Source organism: Dasypus novemcinctus, chromosome 2 (assembly GCF_030445035.2).
Source record: "Dasypus novemcinctus isolate mDasNov1 chromosome 2, mDasNov1.1.hap2, whole genome shotgun sequence".
NCBI lineage: Eukaryota > Metazoa > Chordata > Mammalia > Cingulata > Dasypodidae > Dasypus > Dasypus novemcinctus.
Genome location: NC_080674.1, coordinates 14,993,916 through 15,007,984, shown reverse-complemented (window position 1 = coordinate 15,007,984; position 14,069 = coordinate 14,993,916). Strand labels below are relative to the sequence as shown.

General features: G+C 48.8%; 1 protein-coding gene across 3 annotated transcripts in view; it reads right to left on the bottom strand.

Annotated features, from left to right (window-relative positions):
- Positions 1-14,069, bottom strand: part of TRIO (trio Rho guanine nucleotide exchange factor) — a 380,125-nt gene that overhangs the window by 169,687 nt on the left and 196,369 nt on the right. For all 3 annotated transcript variants that reach the window (XR_011645465.1, XM_058306993.1, XM_058307004.1), the window contains exon 11: positions 884-1,075. Coding sequence is in view for 2 of the 3 variants with exons in the window: in XM_058306993.1 (XP_058162976.1) it covers positions 884-1,075 (192 nt within the window). In the remaining variant the exon portion in view is untranslated. The remainder of the gene's footprint in view (positions 1-883; positions 1,076-14,069) is intronic.

The window sequence follows — 14,069 nt, the reverse complement described above, 5'->3', positions numbered from 1 at the left end:
TCCGCCGCCTTCAAAGAAGTGCAGCCCTTCCCTTCCCTTATTTCTCTCAGCACTTTTACCCTTTCCAGACCTTTCTTCACCTCCCACTACCATGAGCTTTCCTATACTTAACCCTGAAGGGTCCCTCGTTTCCTTTTATAAAGAACTAGGCTACAAGGCAGGTCCACCGCGAAGCAGAGAATTTTTTTTCCCTTAGCATTGCCCAAGGCAGAAATAAAACACAGTAGGTGTTTTATTCAATTTGTAGTCATTCTGAAAATTGTAACTTTTATTATAAATCTTTTATTTTCTTCTCAAAAGCTACTTAACACCTTCACACAGTTTTATAGGATTTCTACCAAGAACAACATACAAAGGGCAAGGTATAATTAGTGTCTATTTTGCACACCCGAAATAGCACATTGTCCCTTCGGCTATCTACTGAAGTTACTAAACTTATGAGCGTCTAACCGTGACACTGGCACTAATATTACGGAGACTGCGATGGCTTCTGTCACTCTCTATTCCACACTTCATCTGCATTCAGCGGTACATAAAATAAAACTCGTGTTTATAACTGAGCATAGGCAGGTGCGGGGATGAAATCAGGGGGCGTCATGACCGCAGCCACAGGACAGGCTAACGACAGGCAGGACAGCCCCGGGCCCACCCAAAACCTGTGGGTCCCCTGCTCAGGCTGAGACGCCAGCCCTGCCTCCTGGGGACGGAAGGTCCCTGCCCGCTGGCTCCTGGTCCACAGCGCGCCCGCCTCGCCTCACGGGGCCTCTCCTAACGGGGACAGTCTCCTGGCGCCGCTGAGGCCAGCCAGGCCGTCCCAGCGCCCCTGTGCCTGTCCCCACAAGCCCCACGGCCACTTCCTCGGGCTGGCAGGCCGGCGCCTTACCTCTTTCACGTGCGTGTGGAAGGACACCGACATGTCCAGTAAGACCTTGCGCTGCTCCACGCGCCGCACGAAGTCCTGTATCCGGTCTTCAAGCTGGTGCGCGGCCTGGTAGATCTCCTCGGGGTCACACTCCCCGGTCTGGGCCAGCTGCTCCGCCGCTTCCAGCAGCTTATCCGCGTTGGTGTAAGTGTTCTGCACAAAGAAGAGCCAGAGACGCGGCCGGTGAGGGACAAACGAGCCGGCGGCGGGGAGCCCCACGCAGAGCGGCGTCAACCTGTGACAGTCCTCACCGTGTGCCCAAATCAATCCAAAAAAAAGGTGAGGGGAAGAGATGATTTTAGGAGCTAACTGCTTCCCTGTCAAGCAGCCCTTTCCACTCCCTGGCTGTCTGTCACTGAACTGAGGCCTTCCTGCTGCCTGACCATAAAGGGCTCGAAGATCCTCGCCACCTTTTTGCCGCTGAAGAGCCAGAGGAGAGCATGCTACCACCAATGTCCCTGCTTCACTTTTTCCTCCCAGTTTTATGACAGAGGGGAAGAGTTCCAGTTTTGTGCCTTTCACTATGATGTACTTCTTTACAGTAACCCGCAAGGAGTGAAAAGGACAAGCGCCAAGCAAACAAGCTGCTGCCTCTTTTCCCTGCTTCCATGTGTTGGTAATTCTGTGCTCATCTTTTCTTCTATTTAAGGGGAGACTTTTATTTTTTTTGAGGACAATGAAATACTATTAAGGCTATAAAGTAACCAGCTGTTTTTTAAAAGCTGAAGGTTAAGTGGAAATAAGTATCTAAAATCCTCTGAAAATTACTCTATTTTAATTCTTGATAATGAGACTGCAAAGGAGTCCCTCAAATTAAGTCATGCTAGATGTGGTATGTCAGAGGAAGCTGCTAGAGGAGGGCTTGGGAGGTGGGGGGGGGGGGGTTGGGCAGGTGGGAGGACTTGAATGTGGCAAAAAAGCAGGATTAAGGTTTTCTGAGACAAAAGCAGCTAGAGGTCCTCCTTGAGAAAAAGGTTGAACCCTCCATCCTTCCCCTTCCAATTCACACCTAAAACCAACCAAGGAGAGTGAGGGTGGGGATAAGGCAGAGCTTGCGGGGTCAGGGGGTGGGACTGAGCCGGGTGAGGAGGGCGTCCCCACAGGGGAGGGGAGGGGGCAGCCACCAAGCTGGGAGGCTGGTTCCACCCATCCAGGAGATTCAACCAACGAGGTGGACAGAAGGATGCCAGGGGAGCCAGCGTTCCGGCCTTTGCAGCAGGGAGTTACAAGCGTGGAAACGGAGAAAATGCATGCAAATCCTGTGCACTGGACTGGCAGGGGAGTACTGGTTTGCAACAGGGACAGGTAAATATACATGTGCATTCACACCCACCCACATGCCATTCTCTAAAGGGAACCAGGGCTCCCGGGAGACTGGCCGATTCCAGGGCTGGGGCAGTGACAGTGTAGGATGAGCCTGGGACACCTCACTGTGCTAGAAAGGACAACCTGGCCACGCCAAGGCACAGAAGCTTCAAGAGGCTCACACTGGCCAATGGGGGGACGAGCTGAGCATCGGCGTACACAAGGAGAGCAGTGAGTGTAACTCACTGGCAACAGGAATCCACAGGGCCGTGGTGATACAAATTAATAAAATCTGATAAGGAACAGGACGTTTCTGTCATTTCAAAGGTCCTCTGCACAAAGTACGTGCGAATCACACGGTACTGTGATGCGGCCACCAAGCAGGCAGAACCTGCCGCCAATCAGGAGGAAACATCGGACAAACCCGAATGAGGGGCACTGCCCAAGTTAACAGGTCTGTCATCTTCCAGAGCGTCAGGTCACAAAGTCAAGAAAAGGCTGAGGAGCTGTTCCAGGCTAAGAAGACTAAAGAGATGAGACAGCGAACTGCCACATGTGATTCCAAAGTGGATCCTTTTACCATGAAGGACACTGTGGGGGGTGAGGATTAGAAGATAATCATGCTTCAATGTTAAATTCCTGTTTTGACATTTCTGTTATGGTTATGTCAGAGAATGGTCTTTTTTTGGGGGCGGGTGGGGTGGGATAGGAAAAACCTACTTATGTTTCAGGGAAGGAAGAGTAAATTCTTTGTGTACTTAAAACTTTTTTCAAATTTGAAGACAAAAAAGAAACCTGAAGACAGGTTTAACACCCAGTGTGACAGGCTCTAGGAGAGTGCTCTCGATCACAAGATGGATAATCATTTCCTGAGCAAGCTGCACCCCAGCACTGGTGCGGGGTAAGGGGGGAACAGTCCACCCCAGCTGCAGGCATGGGGTGCACTGTCCACAGAGAATCCGAAGATGAGCGCGGGAGTCACCTAAAAGCCGGGCTGCTTTTCATCACCACTGCAGGCTGATGTGGTATGAGCATTTCCTTTGTGTTGGTGCCAAGTCCTCTCTTGCTCTGGCCACCTAATCCCAACACAGCCCATTTTATAGGCAGGGAACCAAGGCGGGAGGGGGGTGGGGGGAGGACTCACGCCCATATCTGACTCCAAAGCCCGAACCCTTCAGCACCCAGCACATCATGAAACGAGCGTTCCGTGTCACGCTGCTTTCCTCACTCCCAGGAGTTAAGGCTTCCAGGTCCAGCTTTCTCCCTGGCCATCTTAGCAGCTCTTTTCAGGGGACTTTTCTTCTTGATACTATCTAAACCCCCTGAGAATGTTCTGGATATGTGAACATTAAACTAACAAGTGCTTTAGTAACAACAAAGGGTCTTCCAGAACTCTCTATTGTAAATGGTGAAGTGATGTCAAAGGAACCATAAAATTTGCCAGTTATGGCCAGACTTGGAAAATGTTTATGGGTTCATTGTACCTATTCTTTGGAATGAAATTCTTTAAAGTATAATTTGAAAAGTATACTCAGTTCTCAATATAACTGCAGAACTTGCAGCTAAAGGGTTTCACTTATACTCAATGTGACATATTTGGAAGAAGACAAATTGTAATCCCCATAGGGATCAGGAACAGTGAACTGCCCACTTCCAAAGTGCTCCATAACAGCAAAATCACGAAGCGGAGACGTCCACATGTCGGCTCCAGGGGCGAAGCGACGTCCACCCTCCAGCCTGGGCACCTCTGCCAACCTGTGCGGTGGGATTCTGGGACAAGCAGCAGCCCTCCAAGCTCCTCAACACTGTGATCTTGCTGTCAATATCACTAGCAAACCACCTCGGACGAGCCAGGTGACATGGCAGCGAGATGCCCCACTCGGAGGCCTGATTTGCGTCGTGTCTCTGCCTTCTGTGACCTTGGGCAGGTTTTTGCCGCTGGGCCTCACCCTGGAGATCACCACTCCCTCCTGGAAGGACACGGGGGAGTCGCAGCCTGGACGGGGGCAGGCAGAGACCAGGCCCAATGTGCGCTGGGCATCACTGTGCCGGGATACACTGAACCACCTGCCCCAACAAAAGAGGTTCTTAACCTTGACTCTGTCCCTGTGGGTGTGAACCCACCTGTAAATAGGACCTTTTGAAAATGCTATCAGTTACCAGTTAAGCTGTGGCCCAACTGAATCAGGGTGGGTCTTAATCTGTGTTACTGCAGGCCTCATAATCAGAAGAAATCTGGATGCAGCCAGTCAGGAGAAAGGAGATGCTAGAAGAGAGACATTAAAAGCCAGAGAAGAGAAGCAGATTTGGCTCAGCGGATAGAGCATCTGCTTACCACGTGGGAGGTCCAGAGTTCAAACCCAGGGCACCCTGACCTGTGTGGAGCTGGCCCACATGCAGTGCTGATGCACGCAAGGAGTGCCGTGCCACGCAGGGGTGTCCCCCACGTAGGGGAGCTCCGTGCACAAGGAGTGCACCCCATAAGGAGAGCCACCCAGCGCGAAAGAAAGCACACCCTGCCCACGAGTGGCACCGCACACACGGAGAGCTGATGCAGCAAGATGACGCAACAAAAAGTGACACAGATTCCTGGTGCTGCTGACAAGAATAAAAGAATACACAGTGAGCAGACAGAGAGAGGAGACAATTGGGGGGGGGGGAAGGGGAGAGAAATAAAAATAATTAAATAAATAAAATAAGCCAGAGAAAGCTGCAGAGGAGACCGAGGATATTGCCATGTGATGGAGGCAGAGATGCCAGTCAAGGAACCCAAGGACTGCGGCAGGCTGGTGCCAGAATGCTACAGACTCTGAGAGAAAGCCAGGTCTTGCCACCACCTTGACATGGGACTTCTGGCCTCTAAAACTGTGAGCCAACCCACTGTGTGGTACTTGTCAGAGCAGTGCTGGCAAACTAAGACACTCCCATATGTATGAATTAGAATTGTAGGCCTCTTAGTGAAAGGCCCAAAGACCATCAGAGCTTTCAGTAGTGCTTGTTGTGTCAGCTGGGTTCCACGCAGTGCACCAACAGTGTCTTCAGGGTACTGTTTTTTCAACCAGAAGCTAGAAATGTTAATATTCCAAATAAGTCCTCAAAAGAAAAAAATGCTTACTAATGTCATAAGAGGTTACTTAGTCCTTCAGACTGGATCTTTTAATTAGGATATTCAGATCATCTTGAATGAAAAAGTGAAGTGAAAGACAACTATCCTATATCAGACTTCTTTTGTCCGCTAATAGTGTAGAAATGAAACCTTTCGAATGGAAAAAAAAAAAAAAAAAAAAGAATTGTAATAGTGGGGTAATAAGGTTAAGAGAAAAAGAAACCATAGCAGCCACCAAGGAAAAATGACAGCAAATGGAATGTGGTCTCCTGGAACAGAAAGTGGACATCAGGGAAATTCTCAATGAAGTACAGACTTCAGTTAATCCTACATCAATAGTGGTTCATTAATTGTGACAAACGAACCACACTAATGCAAGATGGTCAAAGTAGAGGAAATTGGGTACAGAGTGTGAGGGAACCCTTTATACTGTCTTCTCAATTTTTCTGTAAATCTAAAACTGCTTTAAAGAAGTTTAAATGTGTGTATGCAGTGGCGGGGTACAGATATATCTATAAAAAACAACAACCCCGCTTTCCTGGAAGTCCGGCATGTCTGCTCCTTGGCACGGCCTCTGGACACAGAGTAAGCTGCAGCTCTGATGGCAGTTGTTAGCATCAAGGGCACTGCTGGGGACGGTCTGTGGGTTTTTGCCTTCGAAGGTTTCATGATCAGCAGAAGCTACACTGAGTGACTTTTCTGGAGATGCTGGGGTTACAGATCCAGCCCCTTTCTCCCCCAGGTCTTACCGTAAGAATCAGGGTCTCATCCCCAGACCTCAGCGCTGGGTAGAGCTAACAAGGCACCATGTTTTATATGAAACACAAAGAGCGATGCACACACACGTTTTCAAGAGCTGACGCCTGGGAAGTGGATGTGGCTCAAGGGATTGAGCTCCTGCCTACCACATGGGAGGTCCTGGGTTCAGTTCTAGGTGCCTCCTGGAGAAGATGAGCAAGACAGCGAGCTGGAGCAATGGGCAGGCGTGGCAAGATGATGCAACAAGGAGACACAAAGAGGAAAGACAATGAGAGAGACAACAAAAAGCAGGGAGCTGAGGTGGCTCAAGGGATTGAGCGCCTTTTCCCACATGGGAGGTCCCAGGTTCAGTTCCCGTTGCCTCCTAGAGAGAAGACAAGCAGTCACAGAGCACATAGCAAGTGGATGCAGAGCAGACAGCGAGTGCAAACACCAAGGCAGGAGGGTGGTAAATAAATAAAATAAATCTTAAAAAAAAAAGTTGACGCCTGCTTCTTATGAGCAGTACAGCTTTGAAGGCACTTATTTCTCGTGTTTGATAAGAGGATCTTCAAATGACAGCGTCTCTCAACAGCTAGACATTATGTATTTGAAGGCTTTTCTACCTCTTTGCAGCAGGTAAAGCTATTTAAAGAAATAAGTCTCCCAAAGGAACACGTGCATTTCTGAACCATCTGGGACACTGAACAGAAATCAATGAGCCCCACTTCTCATTTTATAAGTGAAGAAAACGCGAGCACAAGCACACAAGGTCTACCAGCTCTCACATCTCTGAAACCCAAGAAAAGGGCCCTTCCATGATGGAACCCCATCCCGGACCCTTCTGCAACAGGAGAAAACTGAGTTTCAGGTTGTTAACACACTAATCAAAAATGCCCACACTTCTGAGCCCTTACTCTATGCCATGTCCTCACAACAGCCATATGCGGTGGACACAGTTTCACTCCCATTTCACAGGTGGGGAAAAGTGAGGTACGGAGAGGCAAGTGTCCAAGTAAGGGGCAGGTAAGCAGCAGAGCTGGTACTGTTCAAACAAGTGCCTGGGCTTGGCTTCCTCTTATGGGGGAAACTTCAGTCATTTGGCTTGTTCTGAAAGGCCTAGGGGTGCCGGGTGGAACCGTGAGTTTTGGAGTGTGGGGAGACAGGATGTCCCCACACCTCTCCCACTGTCCTGTTCCCAGGCACCTCTCACTGGAACATTCCTTTATCGGTGAGATGGAGACAAAAGCCCCTCCTTCCAGGGCTTCCCAAGAGTCTTACAGGAGACCTGGGAAGGGTCAGGCCATGGTGGGGCCCAAATGGTTTCCTCTTTCTCTGGACAAGTCCATTTAAGCTGCATAATTGGTAGGACTGAGGAGGAACAAGCCACTGTGGGGCAGATGCAGATCAGCCCTCTTTGCTCCTACACCCCTGAGCTGCTGGGGCCGGTTTCTTACCCATTAGGGCCTGTGGCCATATTTAGAACCCAGTGGAAGGCGGGAGGGTTTTGTTGATCTTAGAACAGATGGGAAAGGAGGAAAACACAAACATTTCATGGCCTGGATACTTCTATTTCATTTCTTTTCATTAAAAAGCAAAACAGAACAAACCAAAACCTGTACATAGAAAACTTTCATGGCATTTTTTTTACTATAGAAAAGTAATAATAAAGATGGGCTAGTACATCTACAGTCCATATTAAAAACCCCAGTGTCTTGGTTAGCATTTAAAAAAGCACATGTACTCCCAGGGGTCATCTTTCCACCCACGAAGACAAAACAGTACACCCAGAGGCAAACCTGTCACCCGACACACGGGAGAGGAAGTTGAAGACTTTAGCTATAGCATGATAGAACTGAAACTTTCTGTATGGCATACATTTCTATGTACTATCTATATTCGTTAGTTAGCATTTTACCAGGGAAATGTGGGTGTTTTTTTTTTGTCTGGGGGCGAGGGGGCAATTTCAGTGAGGACAGGTGGGCCAAAAGGTAAACACACCTGCAACATCGGGAGGTTGGGAAGTATTGAAACACAATGCCAGTATCTGTCCAAACTTCTAGATAATGGGAATGATCTGCTATTCTAGGAAAGGGACTGGCACGCCAAGCCCCTGAGTGCTGGGCATTTTGTTTCTGTACTTTCATCTGAGCAGCCCCACAAAGGCAGGGATTAGGAATCACTTTACAGCTGAGGCTCAGAGAGTCTGAGCCACTTGCTCACGATCAGACAAATCAGAAGTGGTGTGGGGTTCCAATTCCAGCTCTTGGCCGTCCGATCTGAGAGCCACTTTCCAGTTACCTCACGACCCGCGCTTACGGGCTGCAACTGCCCTTCCCGCAGGCGTCCCAGAGCCAGGGGACACACTTCTCCCCTCCTTGACCCCTCCTCTGACCTCCCACCATCGAGCCATCAGGCTGTGGGAGGGGCTGGTGAAACCATCATCCCGGGGGGCAGCCCTTCTGGCACTTCCCTTGCCGCCCTGAAGATGCTGCTGGAAGGAGCTGCCTCTGCCTCCTAGCTCCTCGCTCCTCTCCACTGCTGCGGCTCCTCCCCCGCCCCTTCTAAGGAGGGTTCCTGCTGGGGTTCACTCACTCACTCCACTCACGCTATTCTCAGTTTCAGCTGGGTCTGAGGAGGGAGCCAGAAACAGAACTTACCACAGGGAACTGGCCCCCTGGGGGTGGAGCCGAGAGCCCGCAGTCAGCAGCGGGAAGCCGCCTCTGCCCCTGGCTGGCCAGGGAGACAAAGGGCCATCCCTTTATCTGCGGGGCATAAATTAACTGCATCTTCACTGCAGGGAAGATCCAGTGACATATGAACTAGACACTGGAGTCCTCATTAGTGGTGTACAGGTGAAGACACTGGGGCACAAGCTGTGAAGAAACCTGCCAGTGAGTGGACAGCCAGTAAACTGTGGGGCTGGTCCCTGGCCAGAGCGGTCTGGCTCTGGAGCCTGAACGCTGAGTCCCTCACCCTGAGCTCCTGAATGAGTCCCCCTGCCAATGGCCCGAGCTGCAGTCTCTACAGGTGCCTGCCACAGCACCACCTGGTCCACCCAGGGCACAGGGTCGGGGGCCTGGCTTCTCAAGGTGTGCAGGCAGATCCCCAGATGTCTTGTAGTTGGCGTCTCCGGGTCAGGGAGCCTGGAGAGAGGGACACCCCAAAGCCTCTGCCCTTCCAAAGACTCTGGGGGAGCCGGGTGGCCCTGGAGAAGTAAATGACTGGAGGACCACCTGTACTGACTGCTTGGCTGGAACTGACTTAAGAATAACCAACAAACCAAACAGTAACCCAGAGGAAGACGTGCCCCCATAGTCTATACCCACGGGAATGCATAGGACAAAAATGTTTAGAAACGCACACACACCTACACCTTTATCCAAATCCTAAAATACATATGGGTAAACTTTAGAAGTATATTTCAATAAGAAAATAAAAGTGGGTGAAGAGATGAGATACATTATACATTATACATACACGCTAACTTGAAGGCAATTTTTGATCTCACACATATTTGCCCTGAAATGCCCATTATTAAGTAAGGCTCTGTCGACTGGAGCACATCAGAGATGGATAGTGTGCTCAGAACGTGGGCGCGCCCTGTGTGTTCACCCGCCATGGACACAGTATCTTCCTTCCAAGACCAGTGAGTTCAGTAGTTAAAGAATCATCCCACTGCTCTTCTAAAAATCTAGAACGAACTTAAGAGCTTGTGCTTTTCTAACTGCCATTCTTTAATCCTGTAAGACAAGATAATTACGTGCCACATACAGAAAGTTGTTGACAGAGCTGGCTTTGTGAAGAACAGCTTCGTGATGGACTGAGCCTTTATTTGAACCACACGGCGATACGGCAGAAAGGAGAAAGGCAGTTTAAACACTTGCAGGGGCATCACTTGTGGCAAGGGGCCTGCCAGACATTTACTAACCGCATTCCTAAAATCTGGTATGCTCCCTCAACTAGTCTCTTCCTAGAGCTGGAGTTCTCTTGATTTCACTGGCTGCTGTCATCAGTTTGTTGCCTCCACAAAGGAGTATTAATTTGGCTCATTTTTGAGGAGGCAAGATCTGTTCTATTCCAACAGCTATGTACAAAGAGTTTTGCGGGGCCGGCATTTTAATTTTCATTTACACTCATGCAAGCAGATGCAGTATGACGGTGTATGTCTCACTCTGTAGAGTGTTTAGCATGGAATCATTCGATAGGATAAATCTATGCACGGTCACTGTATAAAATAAAGAAGGAACAGATCTTCAGACTATTCACCAGGAAGTTCCCGGCTCTGCAAAAATGACCCACGGGCTTCCTGAGGTGGCCTAGAGCAGTGTGTGAAAGAGACCTGGAGAGTGGGGGCTCCCGCAGTGGAGCCTCCCGCCCTGGAGAAGTTACGCTGGGCTGGGCCAGCTGCTTCCACCAAGTAACCAGAAGGTTCCTTTTGGGTTCCTCCTTCCCAGAACGCTGGAATTACTCTATATAATACAGTTATATTTAGTACGTTTTAAAGATATTCAGCCATAAGACTTCCACCACTTCCTTTTTAAATCTTGGTCATGTTACTTCCAACCCACGGCTCACTATTAGAAGAAGTGAGAAAAACTTTATGAAATAAATTGCCAACTGAAGGCCCATTTAGAATCTATTTTATAAAGGCTGCTTCAAAACATACCCCCAAGAAGCGAACCAGCTTTAAACTTTACTGGAAGATGGAAATTTCTTCTCCCTGAACCACAAAATTTGTTTTACCTTTGTGAATGTATTTCAGAAAATGAAGTCTCCTTACTAGGCATTAAAGATCCCTTTGTTCCCATTTTTAAGATGCCTCCAGAGGCCCTTTTGTCCATAAAGGTACATAAGCCTGAACTGTGGACGGAGATGACGGCCAGCAGCATTTCTATCATCATCGGTTTTGACAGAAAGCAGGCAAAGGCGAGAAGGGCAGGGAACAAAAGCTGGTGAAAAAACTTGCCCCAGTGGGCCTCATTTCCTGTGCTAAAGCAAAAGCGATGCCATTTTGCTGTGTGGGAAGAGGAGAGAGCTTTCAATGAATGAAGCCATAAATACAAAGTGGGGTTTTGGCTGCGGAGGTCACTGTGGATCGAGACCACATCTGCTGCACGCAGTCTTAACAAGGCTGAGCTCCTGAGCCAGCTTCCCAACCTCTGTCTCCTCTTTGGGCTAAGTGCTATCAGAAATAGCATTGCCCTCCCTGCCTGCCAGCTCTTTATCAGCCGCCAGACCTGCGGGATGACACGTGCAGTGCCTGGGGGTGTGCCCTGGAGGCAGAGCATGGTCCCCTTGGAACTAGCCTGCAATGGTGTAGAGCGCGTTCTCTGTGATTTCTAGTAACTATACACATGCGTGCCAGACGTGCTAGATCCTAGAGCTCCGGGAGTCAGGACCACATCTGTTTTGCTCAATACTATATCCTCGGCATGTGCCACACAGCAGGAGTCGATGCATATAGTGCGTGGAAGGAATAAATCAACGAATGGGTGAAGGGTGAATCCCTGTTATTTTTACTCTAAGGTAGGGGGGAGTGGAGATAATGTGAGCAGCTAGACCCTAGTTCATGGCCAAGAACAACAGACTACTGAAAGCCTACTCTATGCAATCACTGAGTGCCTGCTGTTTGTAGTTTCAGCACATGCACTGAATGCTAGACAGTGAACAATGAGGAAGCAGAGTAAGAGAGGCAGAGCATTCTTTCCAAACCAACCAGAATCTTCAAAACAGAGCAGTATCAACGATGTCCTTCAAGATAGGGAAGAGGCTGTAAATCTTTAGAGCTAGGAAGACAAGAACTTAGAGACGGAGAGGTTGAAGATGCCCGAAGAAGAGGCTATGACTGAAGGGATCAAGTCCTGGCAATGGGATGGAGAGGGAGAGCTTGGACGTGAGAGAGCGAGAAGAAGGGACTGCCGTCCTTCAGGGAAGGGGGTTCAGGAGCTCTCGTCCGATGGGGAGCTTCCGACCACGTCACCAAAGGCACCCAGGAGCGAGGCCGACAGAGAGGAATGGAGCGCATGCAGCTGCGCAGCCCTCGAAGGCCTGGCCAGCGTCTCGAAGGCCACACTTGGGCCGCTTGGCCAAGCTGCTCCTGGACCCCAGCAGGCCTCTAACTCTGTCTCAGCTCAAGTTCAGTGATGCTGGGTCTTGGCTTAGGCATCAAGCACTGCCACAGAAACCCGAGGCCAGCGCCCATTCGGTAGTTCTGGGTCTGCAGCGCCACCCCCGATGGGCAGGGCAGGCAGAGTGCCTCACACCTGGGGATGATTCTGTGAAAGCCAGACAGGTACAGTGGGAGCAGAGGTGTGCAAAGTGAGAAGGCGCTCACAGGTAAGGTTCCTCCATTCACAGTTCAGATCTGGGCTCAGGTGATTGTAACTTGGGGAAGAGGGCCAGGCCGTCTTTGGACTCCCAGGGACAACAAGGGCAGGCGGGAACTCAGCTGGAGAGGAAGTGGCCAACGAGGGTCTTTCTCCCAACCAGGGTGACGGCAGACCACAGCTCCACATCCTGCTTGAACCCTCAGCTCACCAAGAGCAACTGCGTGTAAGGCAGGTGCGTTTCCTAGAAAGGAAGTTCCCCTGCTCTTGCTGCCCCCAGGGAACTTGGGTAAACAGCTTTCAGGAATGTCTCAGACTTGAGAGGAAAAGTTTGCCAAGAAAGGACCGGGCAAGAGTGCCTACTGAAGACTTTCCCTTAATCCAGAATAGAAGGAGCTACAGGAGGAAGGGTCACTCAGGTACTGGACATGCAGGAGAAAAGGCAGCGTTCTGGAATCCTTCAAATTAGAAAAGCCCTGCCCACAATTCCATAGAACGGGGAGCGGTGGGGACTATACGACTTGAGGCACGAGCCCCCTTCCTGGAGCCTGTTTGTTTGCAGTTCTGCCTCGCAGACTCTTCTGATGCTGAAGTCTGCTCACACAATTGAAATTTCACATTCATCCTCAAACCACAGTGGCTACAGCAGTGGCTTATCTTATGGAAACAAATAAAGGAACGATAAGCACACATTTTGCATTTTTTTCCCCTACAGGGGAGGGCAAAATATTTTCCAGTAAGCAAAAGTAGGGAGACCGTGTGTGACGTGGACAGCAGAATCCTCAGAAGACGAAGCATGTGGCAAGACTGCTAAAGATGCAGACTTTTCCTACTCATTTCTTGAGAGCAAGAGAGCAGAAAGGTTGGGACTGTCATTTTTATTTTACATATGAAAACATGTCTAGAAGGTGACTTTTTACAAGGCACACTCTTTGTCTGAATAGGACTTAGATGAAGTATTTGTCATCCCATATTTTTATCCCATAATTTAGTTAAACTAGTATAATGGGCCCCTTTACAGATGATGTAAAGTCTGTTCATATATACAGCCATGTTCTAATCCTGCTTATTTTTAGAGTTTGAGACTATATTGTAGCTATACATCAATAAACTGCTCCTTTTATAACGGAAGGCCTTATTCATTAATAATATGTATGTAGGCCTTCAAGTCTATTTTGTCTAATATTAATATTCCTATACCAGTTTCCTTTCAGTTACTATTTCCTAGTGCATCTATTTTTAATTCTTTACATATTTCAAACTTTCTGGGTACTGGTTTTAGGCATCTCCTCTGAAAATAATATAGCATGATTTTCTAAAAAATTCAATTTGAGAACCTCTGCCTTTTAACAATTAGGTCTACTCTATTTGCATTTAGAGAAATTGATATTTTTAGATGAATTGTTGAATTTTATTTTGTGATTTCCACCATGATTTTTGCTGGTCTCGTTTGTTTTGCTTCTGTCAAGCCCATTTCCTGAGTCTCTCTCTTTAATGACTGTTGTTGTATATTTCCTTTCCCCTACACTTACTTGGGAGTGATGTTTTCTATCCCTTTACAGTGGTCACTCAAAAACATTAACACGGACACACTTGAATTCACAAATCTAAGATGAAAATACCATCTGCCATCCTCCTTGGGATTCCTTTCCATCTTCTGCGTTACAGT